This window comes from Mya arenaria, chromosome 5, assembly GCF_026914265.1.
Source record: "Mya arenaria isolate MELC-2E11 chromosome 5, ASM2691426v1".
NCBI lineage: Eukaryota > Metazoa > Mollusca > Bivalvia > Myida > Myidae > Mya > Mya arenaria.
Window position 1 is genome coordinate 37,735,392 of NC_069126.1, and position 20,020 is coordinate 37,755,411.

General features: G+C 38.7%; 1 protein-coding gene across 1 annotated transcript; it reads left to right on the plus strand.

Annotated features, from left to right (window-relative positions):
* Nucleotides 1-1,516: 1,516 nt before the first annotated feature.
* On the plus strand, nt 1,517-16,170 carry LOC128234904 (uncharacterized). The gene is made up of 8 exons (XM_052949519.1): nt 1,517-1,654; nt 4,966-5,187; nt 5,576-5,805; nt 6,133-6,268; nt 6,854-6,962; nt 7,255-7,412; nt 12,986-13,106; nt 13,863-16,170. Exons 2-8 carry the CDS (start codon nt 4,980-4,982, stop codon nt 14,044-14,046), a joined length of 1,146 nt encoding a protein of 381 aa, XP_052805479.1. The 5' UTR covers nt 1,517-1,654; nt 4,966-4,979; the 3' UTR covers nt 14,047-16,170.
* The last annotated feature ends 3,850 nt before the right edge of the window (nt 16,171-20,020 follow it).

Below are 20,020 nucleotides of genomic sequence, written 5' to 3' on the forward strand. Positions count from 1 at the left end.
TTTTCCGACATTATTTAATTTTCCCTAGAAAAAAGTTCATTTTTGAATGTTCGACTTCTGTGCTTGTCCCTGTAGTTTTCATTGTATTAATTATTATCTTACTGGTCCTGCATTTAACAAGACTTCTGGTATGGCGCTTGGTTTTTCTTGACTCTTAGCTTTACTAGAGATTATTTAGCTGACATTAAACCTCATGCTGAGTTTTACGGCAGTGGTTTACCAGTGTGCCCTGGTTGTGCTTTGTCGTAAGTGATAGTAAGAGCTTCAAAAAAGTTTTATATAATTTTGTTTCTCTATAAAAGCAAATGTACTGTTTCAACCCAAATACATTATGATAGAACTATTTAGTCGTTTTTTGTATTAAGAATAATTTCGTTCGGTCGGGATCGGCGGCCATCTTGAAAATAGCCGCCATTTTGAAAAAGATGGCTAACGGGTTTTTCCAAACAAGTTACCTAATAGGAGTACTAATGCAAATTTTGATGATAGTATCACAAACCAAAATCATTAAGAAAGAACTGTTTGGTCAACTTTTGTATTAAAAATAGTTTTTATCAATCGGGATTGGCGGCCATCTTGAAAATGGCCGCCATTTTGAAAAAAAGATGGCTAACGGGTTTTTCCAAACAAGTAACCTTAAAGAAATACCTATGCAAATGTTTATGCTTGTATCAAATACTGAACGATTTTTCTTAATATTGACTTAATCTGCCGGGCTAATAAGAGAAATTTCTATATAACCGTGAAAAAGTTCTCTTTATTGCCACGCTTATGCACCAGTCAATTGTAACCATGCCCCCAGGTCCAGGAATAGCGGGGACTTTGACTTTCGATCCAGCCGAAACCGATTAAAATCCCCACCTGGTGGGGACGAACTGCTGGTAAAAGCCACCGCCAAATTCCCCCGCTCCCCAGGGAACCTAGCTAAGGCCAATTCCCCGCTTTTTTTGACGCGAAGACAAAACCACCGCATTCACCCGACACTGCGTGACCACATGGAAAGTAAAAACACGGCCCATTTTCCCGGCTATCCTCGGACCTTGATTGGCCGTGGTTACAATTGGCTGGTGCATTATGGTCTCTGACAAAATTTCTCCCAGTATTAAGAACGTTATTTTTATAAAACCTACTTGAATCGAGACCCATTATCTACAATTTTTGCAGTTTTCTTGATCTGCATTACATATATACATAAAAACTGACCGTTGCAGTCAAGTCCGAAATGGTGCAAATTGGACGAATTTTATTACTTTTTTCTCCTATATTGAAATAAAAAAATAAACTTTTTCAAAGGTGGGGCACGTCGGGTGCATCCCAGCCCTCTGGATCCGCTAAAATCGAGTGGGTGCGATTCCTCTTGCAAATTGAGCCTATCTTTTTTGTACAATATTTTACATAATCTGCTATCACGATTTCACTTGAAAGGGAGATAATGAAAGATTAAGTTTCTGCCGATTTAAACAGATTCTTCTCCCTTTTATGACCGCCATTGAATCTAATTCTTAACATGTATACAATCAATAAATAGTTTGTACAAAGGTTTAAATGTCTGATAACAATTCACACACTGACCTTTTCTGTTTATAAATCGAGAAACCGAATCGATCATGTAGATATAACTTGGATATAGTTTATGAAACACTTGTCTGCCAGGGTAAGATGAAACTTGATAATTATATAAATTAATTACATGTATAATAATTGTTTTACAGTATATTACCGGTGCTGTAATTTATTTAATGCACTGGCTTATTTATTCAAATATCGATCAATGATCACAGACGGAGACGACATATAATTTGGGTAACATTTGGAGTTGATTACTAAAATGTAAAATAAATTACCGAAATCTAAGATCTTACACGAGTCGTCATGTATGAAATAAACAATTTATTCAACGAGTTTAGGAATGTTGTTTGTACGCGAGCCGTTGGCGAGCATTCTTACATACATCCTTGACAAGTTGAATACACTTCTGTATTCATGGTGACGAGTGTCAGATTCTTTTTATCACATGCTTTTTTTTCTGTTAATAATAACAAAAAAATACCTGCCTGTTTCACCTGTGCTGATGATCAGCCTCAAACTGCCAATGCAATGCCATTTCCCGCGTTACATGCAATGCAAAAGTGTGGTAGCTCGATCTACCCGAAATAATTTTTAAACAGTATAAATATCCGATCGTTTTGATTTTGGTTATACGTCAAATGAATTCTGAGATTATATCCAGTAAGAATCACAACATAAACACTTCACTTTTAACTTTAAAAAAAAATAATGGTAACGTCACCCCTTTATATGACGTCATAACTTTGTTATATGCTCATGACGTTTTTTAGGAAGTATCAAGTTTTCCTATGATGATTTTAATCGAACTACTTTATTCAAATATTTATTTATTCAAATATTTATCATAAAAAAGTAGAAATAAACGTATGGCTGTCAAGAATAATACCAATTTCTAGATAGTAGTTTTTATCCAATTAAATTGATATCCAACATTTTTATTTTTTATTCAAATATACTTTATTTCAAGATCATTTTCTTATGAAAATAGCGATGTTTTTGCAAATCTAACTATTATATTGCTGTTGCTATGGAGCTGAATATTCTGTCAAAAAAATGGGTTAGGGTTTAAAAGTAATGTTTTTATAGATAGTAGGAAGGCCGAGGGTTTTTTGGTTGTTTTCATTTTTTTATATATACTATGGTACTGTATATACTATGCGGCTTTCATAAGGTAGGATCGGGCTACCCAAAACAATCAATGTTTAGGCCATCTTATTGATCACCATAGAGATAATCTGCATTAACTTCATCATATATTCGATCTAGTGATTATTCATTCCTCTGTTATCTAAGGTTCTTCGCATGAATCAATATGCGCCAAAGTTACTATGAAGAGGCTCTCCAAACTGTCATATCGACAAACATTTCAAACACATCGTTTGTATATATGAAAAATAAACGTTCTTCCTCTTCTATCAGAGGTCTAAAACGATAAAACCAGTCGGCCTAAAAAGTACTTCCGGTTCGGGTTTCCCGACCTACCCAATCGTAACAACTCGGCCATCTCCGGCAAGCTTCGAGATAGGCCATATCTTGATACTAGTCGAGGAGTTCCGATTGCGACCTACCAATACGAAGTACGAGCCGACCATACCGCTTTTATAGCCCGTTAGTTTAAACAAATAATGATTTTTTATTTTATTTTAGTTTGTGATCTAGAATGAAGTTTAAAAACCTTTAAAGCTGCACTCTCACAGATTTACCGTTTTGACATTTTTTAGTTTTTGACTTGGAATGAGCCAATTTTTGCGTAAATACCTGCAAACCAGTGATATAAGATTGTTGACAAAACATAAGATCGCAGATTTTCATATTTCTGTTCAAAAAATTATGTTTTGTGGCTAAAAGCGTTACTAACGAGTCGTCAAAACGTTCAATCTGTGAGAGTGCAGCTTTAAAGCTTTATACTGAACTTTAATGCCATTCCCCAATGATGACAAAAACGTTTCACAGAAAGCATAATAAAAATAATAATAATAAAACGTACATACCATACCTGATTTTGGACAAGATATAGACCTAATCAAACACTTGTTTGGCCTTATGACCGGCTGCCCAACTTTTTAAATCTTGTTTAAAATATTATATGCGTTAGCTGTTGTCGGATTAACCTAGATTTGACACAGCTGAGCAATCGACCCCAATTTCTCGAAAGTTCTTAAGCTTAACAAACTCAAGTAGCTTAGGTCGTTGAGCAAACACATGTATGTTACTTTATCTTGGATTTTACTAAATCAAAATAGGTTTATCATGATTATCATAAAGATAATATATTTTGAAACTCCAAAACCACTTAAGAATGTCAATATTACACAAATATACCATTAAAAATAGCGACCTTAGCGTTATTCTGTATTAAGGGACTTAAAATTTTTCAAGAAATTGTGGCCAAGCCATTTTGGTGATCGATGTATAAATATTATTGTACTTGAAACTCCAAACCACTTAAGATGGCAATATTAAGAATGTCAATATTACACAGAATATACCATGATAAAAATAGTGACCTTTATAATAACGTTATTCTGTAATAAGGGATTTTTCGAGAAATTTGGGGCAAGCCATTTTGGTGATCGATGTATAAATATTATTGTACTTGAAACTCCAAACCACTTAAGATGGCAATATTAAGAATGTCAATATTACACAGAATATACCATAATAAAAATAGTGACCTTTATAATAGCGTTATTCTGTAATAAGGGATTTTTCGAGAAATTTGGGGCAAGCCATTTTGGTGATCGATGTATAAATATTATTGTAATTTAAACTCCAAACCTCTTAAGAATGGCAATATTAAGAATGTCAATATTAAAAACAATATACCATAATAAAAAATAGTGAACTTAGCGTTATTCTGTAATAAGGGACTCGATGTATAAATATTATTGTAATTTATCATACCATTGGCCTGGTGACCCATATACATATATAATTGTTGTATCCTGATAGGGTATTGTCTACTGTTTACTAACACAGAACATACTTGACTGATATAGTTATTGTAGTATGTATTATTGTTCATATTTTCAGCTGGATTCAGTAAAATAAACAGTTTTTCAATGTTTCAAGATTAAAGCTGCACTCTCACAGATTTACCGTTTTGACAACTTTAAATTTTTTGTCTTGGAATGAGCAAATGTTTTCGTAAATATCTGCAAACCAGTGATATATGACTGCTGACAAAAGATCAGATCGCAGTTTTTCATATTTCCGTTCGAAAAGTAATGTTTTAAACCTAAAAGCGTTTCTATCGCTTTCAGAAAAACGCATAAAACATCAGTTTTGGAACATAAATATGAAAACCTGTGATCAGTTTGCTAATCTAAGCGTAAGGAACGCTTGCTCCGGTTATAGCAGATATTTATAATGATAATTACCCTGAACTTATTTCAGATAAAAAAACGACAATGCCACGTCAAGCGTCAGCCGATCTTCGTAAGATGACGTTTTCTGAGTGCAGTCTGACGTCATCATCGGAAGCATCTCCAGGATCTGAAGAAGTGACGTCACCAGACGAAGAGGTCAAGGTGCCAAAGTCAGGCTGGAATGTCAAAGACATGGTCAGTAAGGGCGTGTTTATGGTCAGCGTGTTCTTCTTGGCCACTGCAGTCAGAGGTGAGAATGACCTATACATTTTAACAAGGTAAAACAAAATTAAATCAGACTTCAAGTTACAATATTTTGCCCGCATACAGATTCATTGGAAACGATCGTGTCTAGCTCATAAATAAACGATTTTAATTTCACATCTGTTCCTATGGAATTGGCTGGTACATAGACGACTAAATCGAACTTTACGATACCGATTGTTTTTAGCTAACCCGAGCATCAAGTGCTCAAGGTGAGCTTTTTTGGTCGCCCAATGGCCGTCGTAAAGCGTCAACATTTTAAAACTTTAAATTTCTTCGGTCAAGACCCTTTTGGATCAAAATTCAAATCCCATTGGTTTTCAGATGAGCGTTTAAGGGCCCTCTTGTTAATATCTGTCATTTTTCCCGCCCAGGCGAATGGCTATTATTCATTGTCTACCTCGGCCGGGATCATCTTCAGTCGCTCCTGGGCCATGCGGAAGCGGGTAACTCGACGGACGTCACTTCCGCCGGGATGCTTGAGCGTCTGGGGCTGCGGGACCTGCATATTTACGTGCCGTTCGCGCTGTTTGTTTCGTTTTCGCTGTACTGGGGTATCGGGCTGACTTTTGACATGTACTTCTACAAGAACCGGAAACACATGGTAAGGGTCGCAACGAAAATATACCAACTAGCACTGAATAACGTGGCATCTTAAAACGCTATCACCAATTGTCATTTCTTCAGCATCTGCAGCATAGGCGATGTGCCGATATTTCAGTTGCCGGTCACCTGACGCACCGAATTGGTTCGGTCATACACGCCCAAGGCATAGGGTACCGGTTGTAAAAACACTTGTCTAGAAGAATATTCTCTTGCATTAAGACGCCGTGTCGACATGCATGACCACACACATGGCTATAACTTGTAAGTTGATCAATCCTTGTAAAATAAGAAGTGTATTTACTATTTTTACTATTTAATTCTTCAGGCAGACACGTGGAAGTGCCAGCCAGACCGGTGGCTGACTCGCTCCAACGAGTGGCACGAGTTTCTCTTGGGCTCCTTCAACATGATGCTGGGCTCAGTGGTCTCTGGGATCATCTCGTGTTACATCATGAACGGAGGTACGCTCTTGTGTGTTGAGAATGTTGGAAAGGTCAGGGTCGGGGAGAGGGGGGGGGGGGGGTCATCATATGACCGGAGGTACGCTCTTGTGTGTTGAGAATGTTGGAAAGGTCAGGGTTCGAGGAGGAGAGGGGAGTGAGTGTTAATAAGTATAAGTTATCCAGTCAAAGACTGAGAGACAGATGGTTTTACGATGAGACGTGATCTCAAGCGACGACGTACGTGGATTTAAGCCTTGGAAATAAAACAAACATTAAATTTAAGTGACGGGGTACGGGCTACGTGTATTAAGGGGTTGGGGGGTATGGGGTATTTGGTTACGAAGTGGTTATATAGAGGCGTTGCTTTAGCTTTGGGACTGGGTTGCTCTGCTTATAATTGATTTCTTACTTGACTGATTATGTGAATGAATAAATGTGTAAATGATAGGATTGCAATATTGAACACATATGCATATATAGGTGACGAATACATTGATAACGCGGCTCATGTCGAAGTAAATGAGGACGACGATGACAATCAAAAGCTTATTTTACGTAACGCTAGCAACGTTACGTTTTCCAACCCATTTCTAAATGTTACAGGCCGGTGCACCCTATACATGGATCCTGGTCAGTACGGCTGGGCGTACCTTCTGCTCTCAATTCCTGTCTTGTTTATGTATGGTGAGGCTGTCAGCTACTATCCACACAGGTTTGTGAACAGGGAAAAAAACTGTGTGTGCGGTAAAATATGTGCTTCGAATATTTGGTTTTACTAGTATATTGATTTTTGTAGCATTTTCACCCAAGAAGACTTTTGATGAGCAGTGTATGTTACAATTTTCAGTCACATCATGTATACATTGTAGCTATAAACTTACTTTATCAAAAAGGAAACTGACGACGAAGCGTGCTGACATCGGCATGAGATACTCGAGGCATGCCTCAAATCCATGTTTATCACATACCCCAAAACCCACATACCTAAACCTTGTTTTATACAGGCTGTTCCACTATCCCTGGTTGTACAAGAACGTCCACAAGATCCATCACCGGTACGGGAGCCCTACCCTTTACAGCGCGGTAGCCATGCATCCGCTCGAGTTCCTGATGTATCAGACCTTTCTTGGCCTGCCCGCGTTCATCATCCCCCTTCACGCAGGTGAGATCTCGTACTCGTATATCCATGCTACCCGTCACTGTTTCAGTTAAAGCTGCACTCTCACAGTTTTACCGATTTGACAACTTTTAATTATTCGTTTTTGAATGAGTCAATTGTTGCGTCAATATCTGAATACAAGTGATATAAGACTGCTGACAAAAGATCAGATCGCAGTTTTTTCATACTTCTGTTCGAATGTTTTATGGCTAAAAACGTTTCTAACACTTTTAGAAACATACATCAAACATCAATTTTTTAACAAAAATATGTGATCTGATCTTTTGTCAGCAGTCTTGTATCATTGGTTTCAAGACATTTACGCAAAATTGGCTCATTCGAAAATAAAAAATAAAAAAAAGTTATAAAAACGGTCAATCTGTGAGAGGGCAGCTTTAATCCGTGTGACTTAAAGGGTACAATATACACACTCGCATGTAAGGTGTAAATTTGTAAAAGTCTTATGTGCTTAGTCCAAAATGTCACGTTTTAAATATGACCAAGGTGTTGTTGCTATTAAAGAACATGCTTAGCTTGAAATTGCAATGGTTCAACGGTTTTTGGTCAGTCACGGTGAGTTCGAGCAAACGGGTCTCGACATGCTTAGCTTGAAATTGCAATGGTCCAACGTTTTTTGGTCACTCACGGTGAGTTCGAGCAAACGGGTCTCGACATGCTTAGCTTGAAATTGCAATGGTCCAACGGTTTTTGGTCCGTCACGGTGAGTTCGAGCAAACGGGTCTCGACATGCTTAGCTTGAAATTGCAATGGTCCAACGTTTTTTGGTCCGTCACGGTGAGTTCGAGCAAACGGGTCTCGACATGCTTAGCTTGAAATTGCAATGGTTCAACGTTTTTTGGTCAGTCACGGTGAGTTCGAGCAAACGGGTCTCGACTGTATATCATACTTCCGACATGGGCACCATGTGTTAAATTCGTTGGTTACCGTTTATTGAATGATTCAATGGGACCCGCTTTGTTAATGCTTGCCACGCCTGTGTCAAAGGTAACATGTGTATAAGTTTGTCATGTCTGCACCAAAGGAACCATGTGTAAACCTGATCATGTCTGCTCCAAATGTAATCATGTGTATGAGCTTGAAATGTCTGTGATCAAGATACTATGTGTATAAGCTTGTCATTTCTGCACTATTGGTACCATGTGTAAAACTTGTCATGTCTTCACCAAATGTAACAATGTTTATAAGCTTGTTAAGTCAGTGTTGAAGGTAATATGTGTATAAGCTTGTCATTTCTGCACCAAAGAAACCATGTGTATAGATTTGTCACGTCTGCCATAAAGAAACTATGTGTATAATCTTTGCACCAATGATACAATGTGTTTAAGGTTGCCATGTCAGCACTATAGTTACCATGCTTGTAAGCTTGTCATCTGTGTGTTGAAGGTACTTTTTGTATACACTTGTCATGTCTGCACCAAAGCTTCCATGTGTGTACGCTTGTCATGTCTGCATCAAAGGTACTATGTGTATACGCTTGTCATGTCTGCACCAAAGCTTCCATGTGTATACGCTTGTCATGTCTGCACCAAAGGTACTATGTGGATACGCTTGTCATGTCTGCGCCATAGGTACTATGTGTATAAGCTTGTCATGTCTGCACCAAAGGTACCATGTGTATACGCTTGTCATGTCTGCACCAAAGGTACTATGTGTATAAGCTTGTCATGTCTGCACCAAAGGTACTATGTGTATACGCTTGTCATGTCTGCACCAAAGGTACTACGTGTATACGCTTGTCATGTCTGCACTAAAGGAACTATGTGTATACGCTTGTCATGTCTGCGCCAAAGGTACTATGTGTATACGCTTGTCATGTCTGCACCAAAGGTACTATGTGTATACGCTTGTCATGTCTGCACCAAAGGTACTACTAGTATGTGTATACGCTTGTCATGTCTGCACCAAAGGCACCATGTGTATAGGCTTGTCATTTTTGCACCAAAGGTACTATGTGTATACGCTTGTCATGTCTGCACCAAAGGTACTATGTGTATACGCTTGTCATGTCTGCACCAAAGGTACTATGTGTATACGCTTGTCATGTCTGCACCAAAGGTACTACTAGTATGTGTATACGCTTGTCATGTCTGCACCAAAGGCACCATGTGTATAGGCTTGTCATTTTTGCACCAAAGGTACTATGTGTATACGCTTGTCATGTCTGCACCAAAGGTACTATGTGTATACGCTTGTCATGTCTGCACCAAAGGCACCATGTGTATAGGCTTGTCATTTTTGCACCAAAGGTACTATGTGTATACGCTTGTCATGTCTGCACCAAAGGTACTATGTGTATAAGCTTGTCATGTCTGCACCAAAGGTACTATGTGTATACGCTTGTCATGTCTGCACCAAAGGTACTATGTGTATACACTTGTCATGTCTGCACCAAAGGCACCATGTGTATACACTTGTCATGTCTTCACCAAAGGTACTATGTGTATACACTTGTCATGTCTGCACCAAAGGTACCATGTGTATACACTTGTCATGTCTTCACCAAAGGTACTATGTGTATACGCTTGTCATATCTGCACCAAAGGCACCATGTGTATAGGCTTGTCATTTCTGCACCAAAGCTACCATGAATATAAGCTTGTCATGTCAGAAACTGTTAGAAATAGCGCCGGTATATTTATCTGTACTCATAAGAGATATGATTTAAACTGGGAAACATTATGCACAGTGTTTTTAAAAGTAGAAACTCAGATGAAACAGCAACATATTTTTTATGATTGTTGCGTTTTTTTTCTTTTAATCATGTAAAATAGTGTATTATTGACCTCCTACTTGGTCGCATTGACAATTCTAGGCTTGTTTTGAGGAACTACTGTATTTGCTGGTGTCTAGTCCCTTTAAAGGGACGTACATTGGTTACATCTACTGCAGTGAAGATAATCGGCCGATTGTTCATTGTTAAAGTTAACAAAGTTGTTAACGGATTTTTTTTTAACTTTAAAATATTTACTGTTTGGAAAAATTAATGCGCACGTGTGATTGGTTGTATTTTTAAACCTTAACAAGGTAACAACGATGTCGTTATCTGAACAACAGCCCTTATTTACTCAGGGAGAGCATATGCTTTGATAAGCATATAGAGAGCTGATTTTTCTACCTTCTTTCACCCTGTGCGAAGGAGTGTATAATAAAACATGAGCCTTATAGAAGGCATGTTTGCACACAATACGATCTACTTCACCACAAATATTTGCAAATACCGCATATCTTATCATCAAAAATGTTTAAACCACATACATCGTGAAACGCTTAAGCCAAAAAACTGGTTTGGTTCGGTTACATCCTTTTCAAGTAGGCATTTCTTATTATACTTTATATAAGAACGCTATTTTCATCATTGGAGAATGGCTTTTAACAATCTTATGTATAAAGGTTTTAAACTACATATTAAAACACTTAAAGAAGCACTCTTATTTCCGAATAAGCACTCTTATTTCCGAATAAGATGTGCCATAATTAATTCATGTTTTAATATACCAGAAGGTTGAAAACATATCGAGAACAGTGGTTCCTATGAAGGGTACCGTGTTTAATTTGAAAGAAAGGTGCAGAAAACACGGTATTTCTACCTTATGAGACGATAATTGATCACTGTAAATCTTTTAGGACCCACCAGTCATTTAATATTTGTGCGTTTTCAGCTGTTTAATACACGGTTACAATATTGTTAACAGTAATTATTAGTTTCCATAAATGCAATATTAAGAAAGTAGTTAAAGGTTTATCACTCAAAATTTATTATTGTTATACATGTGTATGTAACGATTTTAAAAACGAGTATTACTTTTTTTCCTTTTTTTAACAAATTGACTATAAAAAAGGTAGGGCCTATTTTGTAGGGAGGGTCGGGTACCCGAACCAAACGTAGTTTAGGCCTTAACACCGAGAACGGTTGGTGACTGATATAGATGTTGCATTATATTCACCCAACGTTCACTGTACTCATACTTGACAATCTTAATTAAAACTATACTCTGATAGCAAGCATAGCATACTTAAACATTACATTTCGCGCACGCATGACATATATGAATACTCCTCTGTTTTTTGATACATTTTTTTTCAAAAATGAACGGTGGTAAAGGACGGGTCCATTCCGATATAAACAACAACAACCAAAGAGTTCTCAAATGTATATAAAATGGCAAAAACTCCACTTTCTTACCATCAATACATAATTGGTATCAAATAATTCTTAATGTACCATTTTTATAAATAGTTTTTTTTTTGCTACCAGTGTAAATCTCTTGTTTTATTGTCATGATTGTAAACAAATGGACAATGAAACAATGGACCAACGGTTATCATTATGGCATAATGATCCAATGGCAACCATTAAGGCATAATGATCCAACGGCAACCATTATGGCATAATGATCCAACAGCAACCATTATGGCATAATGATCCAACGGCAACCATTATGGCATAATGATCCAACGGCGACCATTATGGCATAATGATCCAATGGCAACCATTATGGCATAATGATCCAATGGCAATCATTAAGGCATAATGATCCAACGGCAACCATTAAGGCATAATGATCCAACGGCAACCATTATGGCATAATGATCCAACGGCAACCATTAAGACGTAATGGACCAACGGCTACCGTTATGGCATAATGATCCAACGGCAACCATTATGGCATAATAATCCAATGGCAATCATAAAGGCATAATGATCCAACGGCAACCATTAAGGCATAATGATCCAACGGCAACCATTATGGCATAATGATCCAACGGCAACCATTATGGCATAATGATTCAATGGCAACAATTATGGCATAATGATCCAATGACAATCATTAAGGCATAATGATCCAACGGCAACCATTAAGGCATAATGATCCAACGGCAACTATTATGGCATAATGATCTAACGGCAACCATTAAGACGTAATGGACCAACGGCTACCGTTAAGGCATAATGATCCAACGGCAACCATTATGGCATAATAATCCAATGGCAACCATTATGGCATAATGATCCAATGGCAACCGTTAAGGCATAATGATCCAACGGCAACCATTATGTCATAATGATCCAACGGCAACCATTATGGCATAATGATCCAATGGCAACCATTATGGCATAATGATTCAACGACAACCATTGTGGCATAATGATCCAACGGCAACCATTAAGACGTAATGGACCAACGGCTACCATTATGGCATAATGATCCAATAGCAACCATTAAGACGTAATGGACCAAGGGCTACCATTATAAGGAATGGAAGTTGAGGTGTAAATGTTATGGCATAATGATCCAACAGCAACCATTAAGACGTAATGGACCAACGGCTACCATTATGGCATAATGATCCAGCGGCAACTATTAAGACATAATGGACGAACGGCTACCATCATGGCACAATGATCCAATGGCAACCATATAGGCATAATGGACTAACGGCTACCACTTTGGCATAATGGACCAACGGCAAACACTATGTTCTATGTATTGGGAAGTGCCCTTGAACACAATAATCGAGGCTGTAAGTTTGACCCAGTCTAATATTTATTTAAGTGGTGTTTGTTGGCCACTTACTCTACGGCTACTACTACGGCATGATGGACCATTCAGGAATCAAGATGGACGCCGTCTGGCCCTGGCAACCGTCTTCCATGTTTCACGACGACCATCATAGGTAAGCGGCGTAACGGCTTCCTAACATTGTGATAACGTTACGGGAGCAAACTTATAAAACCACGTAACCTAATATTTATTTCGAAACTTTATTAGACCTTTATTGGTCAAATAGGCAACGTGTAATTATTTTTACAAGTAAAACATTTAATTTGTGAGACTCACAAAATATCTGAATTAAATTAAATTATTTACGGCTTTCAAGTGTCAACATTTCTGCCTCATGATTTATTTAAGAAAGAGCTTTCAAGATTAACAATGTACGGATATGAATGGACCGAAAATGCACATATTGATTGCGACCATTTAGATAGTTGGTACCCCTATGTGGTAATAAAGAAATGAAAATCAAAGGGATAAGCATAGGTGACAGTATCGATCGAGGATGTTTTAAATTGTTAATACATATATTAGTATACAGTTGAACCCCATTGGCTCAAACTCCCGCGAAAATACCTCGAGCTTAAGGAAACTCGAGCCGAGCGAAAATGCTTTCTTTCAGTAAAAATAAATCGATTCTTTACACTCATTGTGAGCCAACGAGGAACTCGAGCCAAGCGAGTTCGAGCCAACGAGGTTCGACTGTAAATTTGATAAGAAAATCCCCAAAACTATTTTCAAACATCTTTAATGTAAACACGTATTTTAATGTTGGTGTTTTCACCATCTCCTGACCGATACTGCCTCCTATGTGGTCAAGCCCATTAACCGAACGAATACGGTGAGTCAAAATTACGTTATTATCTCCCCTTTTCAGACACTTCCACTGCAACTTTGGTTTTAACACACTGCTTTTTGACCGGCTACATGGAACGCTTCGGCGTCAAAACCGGAAGTACGGAGAGAAGGTGTTCGGCGGGCACGGCCGACAGGAAGTAGGGACTGGAAGTGAGGCGCCGTTTCACGAGTATTCCACCAGCAACTTGATTCCGTTCACATAATAATGACCCACCAACTGTGATCGAAAGAATTCTTTAATTTACAAACGCTATTGTTATATAATTAACTTGTTTAGGTATTATTATTTTGCTTTATTCGTTGTTATCAATATTTTGTATAAAAATAATATTATAAGTTGTGAAGATAGCTCTGGTTCACTATTTAAGTATTAATTGCTAAACAAAATGTTATCTCATTAAGTACCCCAAAGTGCTTTGTCCCAGTTTTGGTTCAAGTTCATATGCACCCAAGCAGGCAACTGTCAACAATTACTTCGTGCGTTGTCCCAGTCGTGTTTCAAGTTCGTATGCACCCAAGCAGGCAAATGTCAACAATTAGTTCGTGACTAGTCGAAATTTTGTTTCAAAGTTCATAGTTTCTATAATAACCATTACTTTACCATCATTGATTAGTTTTGCGCTTTATATAGTAATATAGGAGTCAATTTGTTTTACATGAATATCATTGATAGGAAGCACAAATGCAATTGTTACGAAGCTAGCTTAAGTCTTGGCACTTCTGGTTGTACGGGCTATGACAATTTTTGCAAGAATTTATTCGAGCCTACCAGAAACTGAATGTGTCATATTTAATTTGGCATCACGTGTTTTAAGTTGGCATCACATGTTTTAAGTTGGCATCACGTGGTTTAAGTTGGCATCACGTGGTTTAAGTTGGCATCACGTGGTTTAAGCTAGCATCACGTGTTAAAGTTGGCATCACGTGCTTGAATAGTAAAATTAGTTAATTGTAGTGTTTAAATATTTAATATGTGTTACTAAGTTCAAATTGATTTCCAGTGATGTGGTTAATTGCACAGGGGCAGGGTTCATATAGAATAATAGTATAAACAATGTTGTTAGTTATTTCTAGTAACAATTCCTACGTCATTGTTAATAAGCCTTGGAATATTTATTTATCTTGTTTGGGCGGAAGGGGCGTAGTCATGGGGTGAAGCATTACTACGCACCCTGTCCCTGTTGTTAACCGCATATGAATAATTTATTTATGTCTTTTTTGTTGGAAAATATTTGTTTCCAGTGAGTTTATTTGCACGTATGTTGTATTACTATGTGCATCTGCTCAACGTTAGATAATTTAAGGTATAGATATATGTAAAATAGGTTAATAAGGGCCCAACCAATAGTGTCCTATAGTAATTACCCTGTTCGTCCGTCTGTACTTCCGTCTGTCTGTCCTATCGAAAAAAATTAGGTGGTAGGGGAAATCTCATAGTAATGTAATCTCTATCAGGTAGTAGGGTAATTCGCTTTCAGGTGTCAGGGGAATTTGCCATCGGCAGGTAGGGCAATTTGCTATCAGGTGGTAGGGTAATTGGCTATCAACTAGTAAGGGAATCTGGTATCAAGTAGTAGGGGAATTCACTATCAAGTAGTAAGGGAATTCGCTATCAAGAAGTGGGGGAATTCGCTATCAAGTAGTAGGGGAATTCGCTATCAAGTAGTAAGGGAATTCGCTATCAAGAAGTGGGGGAATTCGCTATCAAGTAGTAGGGGAATTCGCTATCAAGTAGTAGGGGAATTCGCTATCAAGAAGTGGGGGAATTCGCTATCAAGTAGTAGGGGAATTCGCTATCAAGTAGTAGGGGAATTCGCTATCAAGAAGTGGGGGAATTCGCTATCAAGTAGTAAGGGAATTCGCTATCAAGAAGTGGGGGAATTCGCTATCAAGTAGTAAGGGAATTCGCTATCAAGTAGTAGGGGAATTCGCTATCAAGTAGTAGGGGAATTCGCTATCAAGAAGTGGGGGAATTCGCTATCAAGTAGTAGGGGAATTCGCTATCAAGTAGTAGGGGAATTCGCTATCAAGTAGTAGGGTAATTCGCTATCAAGAAGTGGGGGAATTCGCTATCAAGTAGTGGGGGAATTCGCTATCAAGTAGTAAGGTAATTCGCTATCAAGTAGTAGGGTAATTCGCTATCAAGAAGTATGGGAATTCGCTATCAAGAAGTGGGGGAATTCGCTATCAAGTAGTGGGGGAATTCGCTATCAAGTAGTAGGGTAATTCGCTATCAAGTAGTAGGGTAATTCGCTATCAAGTAGTAGGGTAATTCGCTATCAAGTAGTAGGGTAATTCGCTATCAAGTAGTAGGGGAATTCGCTATCAAGAAGTGGGGGAATTCGCTATCAAGTAGTGGGGGAATTCGCTATCAAGTAGTTGGGTAATTCGCTATCAAGTAGTAGGGTAATTCGCTATCAAGTAGTAGGGTAATTCGCTATCAAGTAGTAGGGTAATTCGCTATCAAGTAGTAGGGTAATTCGCTATCAAGTAGTAGGGTAATTCGCTATCAAGTAGTAGGGTAATTCGCTATCAAGAAGTATGGGAATTCGCTATCAAGAAGTGGGGGAATTCGTTATCAAGTAGTGGGGGAATTCGCTATCAAGTAGTAAGGTAATTCGCTATCAAGTAGTAGGGTAATTCGCTATCAAGAAGTATGGGAATTCGCTATCAAGAAGTGGGGGAATTCGCTATCAAGTAGTGGGGGAATTCGCTATCAAGTAGTAGGGTAATTCGCTATCAAGTAGTAGGGTAATTCGCTATCAAGTAGTTGGGGAATTCGCTATCAAGCGAAGGGGAATTCGCTATCAAGTAGTAGGGTAATTCGCTATCAAGTAGTAGGGTAATTCGCTATCAAGTAGTAAGGGAATTCGCTATCAAGTAGTAGCGTAATTCGCTATCAAGTAGTTGGGGAATTAGTTTTTAGATGGAAGGGGAATCTACAATCAGGCTGTACATGTTTTTTCCATTTTAATTATTTTTTTTAATAAATAACTTATCAGTCTATCGAGATATCCAGTTAATATTTCTAAATAATGTATATTGCAAATATGTGTCTCAATTGTATTTTATTTTGTATTTGATATATTCACAAACGGATTGAATCATGCTGTAATGTTACATGGACTCTATCCACACGGATTGAATCATGTTGCAATGTTACATGAACTATTACCATACTGATTGAATCATGTTGTATTGTTACATGTTCTCTACCAATTCGGATTGAATCATGTTGCAATGTTACATGTACTATAACCATACTCATTGAATCATGTTGCAATGTTACATGTACTATACACAAATGGATTGAATCATGTTGCAATGTTACATGTACTATACACATACTGATTGAATCATGTTTTATTATCACATGTATATGCCAGTTAATCTAGTAAGCAAGCAAAATGCAATTTCAATTAGCCGGTTTAAGTTCGGACAGTTCTGGGTGTACGGGCTATGACAATATCTTCGCAAGAATATGTTCGAGCCTACCAGAAAACGGAACGTGCCCAACTCTAGTATCGTTTGTATTTGCCAGTATTGTTTCATGTGTGTGTGTGTGATGTATGATTTTTTTAGTGGTTTATGTTTAAGCGTGAATTATTTTAATGTTATATGCCAGTAGATAAATATAGCAAGTAAAATGCAATTAAAATAACCCAGTTTAAGTTCGGGCAGTTCTGAATGTACGGGCTATGACAATATTTTTGCCAGAATACATTCGAGCCTACCAGATTACGGAACTTGCCCAACTTAACAACTGGTTTGATTTTGCTCTTGCCGTTAATAAGTTCACTGTGACACAATGCAAGATTTTCTTCATTTTTTTGTTAAATGTATATGCGTAAAAAATGTGTTCAAGAAAACATATATTCAGTCAATGTATAACTATTAGTCTTGATAGGGTAACTTTAACAGTTCAAAATACCTTTTCTCCTTTTAAATGATATGTATAACAAAGTTTTAATTAAATACTTGTTATAAGATATCCCTTATGTATGTGATGTTTGAATGCCTAATGTAGACTTCACATTCAATTAAAGCCCACCTGTATCCCATGTATACATCAATTCAGCATCATTGATTAAAGCTTATGCTTAAATGCTTAATTAACAACCAATCAAATAATAATAAAATATTCAAATGTATGTCATTAATTCTATTTGTGATTGAGTTTTTGTATTCCGTGCTATTGTTGGCAGGCCACACTATGTTACCACCAAAGGTAATTTTTACTTAAAAAATGATTATCAGTATATAATATATATTATATAAAAAAGAAAGTTTTTGACATAGCGGAGTGAGGTTATTGGCCTTGCGGCCTAGCTATATGTAGTCAGCGTACTAGCGGCCTAATGGCCTAGTGATGTAAAGTTTTTGACATAGCGGGGTGATGTCATTGGCCTTGCGGCCTAGCTGTATGAAGTCAGTGTACTAGCGGCATACTGGCCTAGCGGTGTAAAGTTTTTGACATAGCGGGGTGAAGTCATTGGCCTTGCGGCCTAGCTGTATGAAGTCAGCCTACTAGCGGCATACTGGCCTAGCGGTGTAAAGTTTTTGACATAGCGGGGTGAAGTCATTGGCCTTGCGGCCTAGCTGTATGAAGTCAGCCTACTAGCGGCCTAATGGCCTAGCGGTATAAAGTTTTTGACCTAGCGGGGTGAAGTTATTGGCCTTGCGGCCTAGCGCCCAAGCTGCGTGAATGCAGCGCGCAAGCCACCTAATGGCCTAGCACTGTGTGAAATGTGTGACTTAGCGGGATGAAGATATTGGCATTAAGCTACGAACAAGCGGCTTCATGGCCTATCGGTGTTTGGTTTGTGACCTAGCGGGGTGAGATTATTGGCCTTTGCGGCCTAGCAGCCTAGCTGCATGAAGTCATCGTACTAGCGGCTTCATGGCCTAGCGGTGTAAGGTTTATGATCTAGTGTGTGAAGCTATTGGTCTTGCGGCATAGCGGCCTACCTGCATGAAGTCAGCGATCTAGCGGCTTCATGGCCTAGCGGTGTAAGGTTTTTGACCTAGCGGGTGAAGTTATTGGTATTGCGGCATAGCGGCCTAGATGCATGAAGTCATCGTACTAGCGGCTTCATGGCCTATCGGTGTAAGGTCTTTGACCTAGCGGGATGAAGTTATTGACCTTGCGGCCTAGCGGCCTAGCTGCATGAAGTAATCGTACTAGCGGCTTCATGGCCTAGCGGTGTTAAGTTTGTGACCTAGCGGGTGAAACTATTGGCCTTGGGGCATGGCGGCCTACCTGCATGAAGTCAGCGAACTAGCGGCCTAATGACCTAGCGGTGAAATAATTTTGACCTAGCGGGGTAAAGTTATTGGCCTTGCGGCCTAGCTGCATAAAGTCGGCGGACTAGCGGCCTTATGATCTATTGGCGTACAGTTTTACTGAGTTATTGGCCTGGCGGCCTTGTAGCCAAGCTGTATGAAGTCTGCGAACTAGCGGCCTAATGGCCTAGCGGCGTAAAGTTTGTAACTAAGTCATTGGCCTTGCGGCCTAGCGGCATGAAGTTTGCAAACTAGCGGCCGTATGGCCTAGCGGCGTAAAGTTTATAACGGAGTCATTGGCATTTCGGCCTTGTGGCCTAACTGCATCAAGTCTGCGAAATAGCGGCCTAATGGCCTAGCGGCGTAAATTTTGTAACTGAGTAATTGGCCTTGTGGCCTAGCTGCATGAAGTCTGCAAACCAGCGGCCTTATGGCCTAGCGGCCTAGCGTCTGTCTGTCCTTTCGAAAAAAAAGGTGGTAGAGGAAATGCTATCTCATAGTAATGTAATCTCTATCAGGTAGTAGGGTAATTCGCTTTTAGGTGTCAGGGCAATTTGCCATCGGCAGGTAGGGCAATTTGCTATCAGGTGGTAGGGTAATTTGCTATCAACTAGTAAGGGATTCTGGTATCTAGTAGTAGGGGAATTAACTATCAGGCTATCAAGTAGTAGGGGAATTCGCTATCAAGTAGTGGGGGAATTCGCTATCAACTAGTAGGGGAATTCGCTATCAAGTAGTGGGGGAATTCGCTATCAACTAGTAGGGGAATTCGCTATCAAGTAGTGGGGGACTTCGCTATCAACTAGTAGGGGAATTCGCTATCAAGTAGTGGGGGAATTCGCTATCAACTAGTAGGGGAATTCGCTATCAAGTAGTAGGGGAATTCGCTATCAA

Coding starts and splice junctions, on each gene's coding strand:
- LOC128234904 (XM_052949519.1), top strand. CDS start 4,980: ATGCCACGTCAAGCGTCAGCCGATCTTCGTAAGATGACGTTTTCTGAG. Junction 6,963..7,254: donor GTCAGCTACTATCCACACAG/GTTTGTGAACAG, acceptor TGTTTTATACAG/GCTGTTCCACTATCCCTGGT. Junction 7,413..12,985: donor CATCATCCCCCTTCACGCAG/GTGAGATCTCGT, acceptor TATTTATTTAAG/TGGTGTTTGTTGGCCACTTA.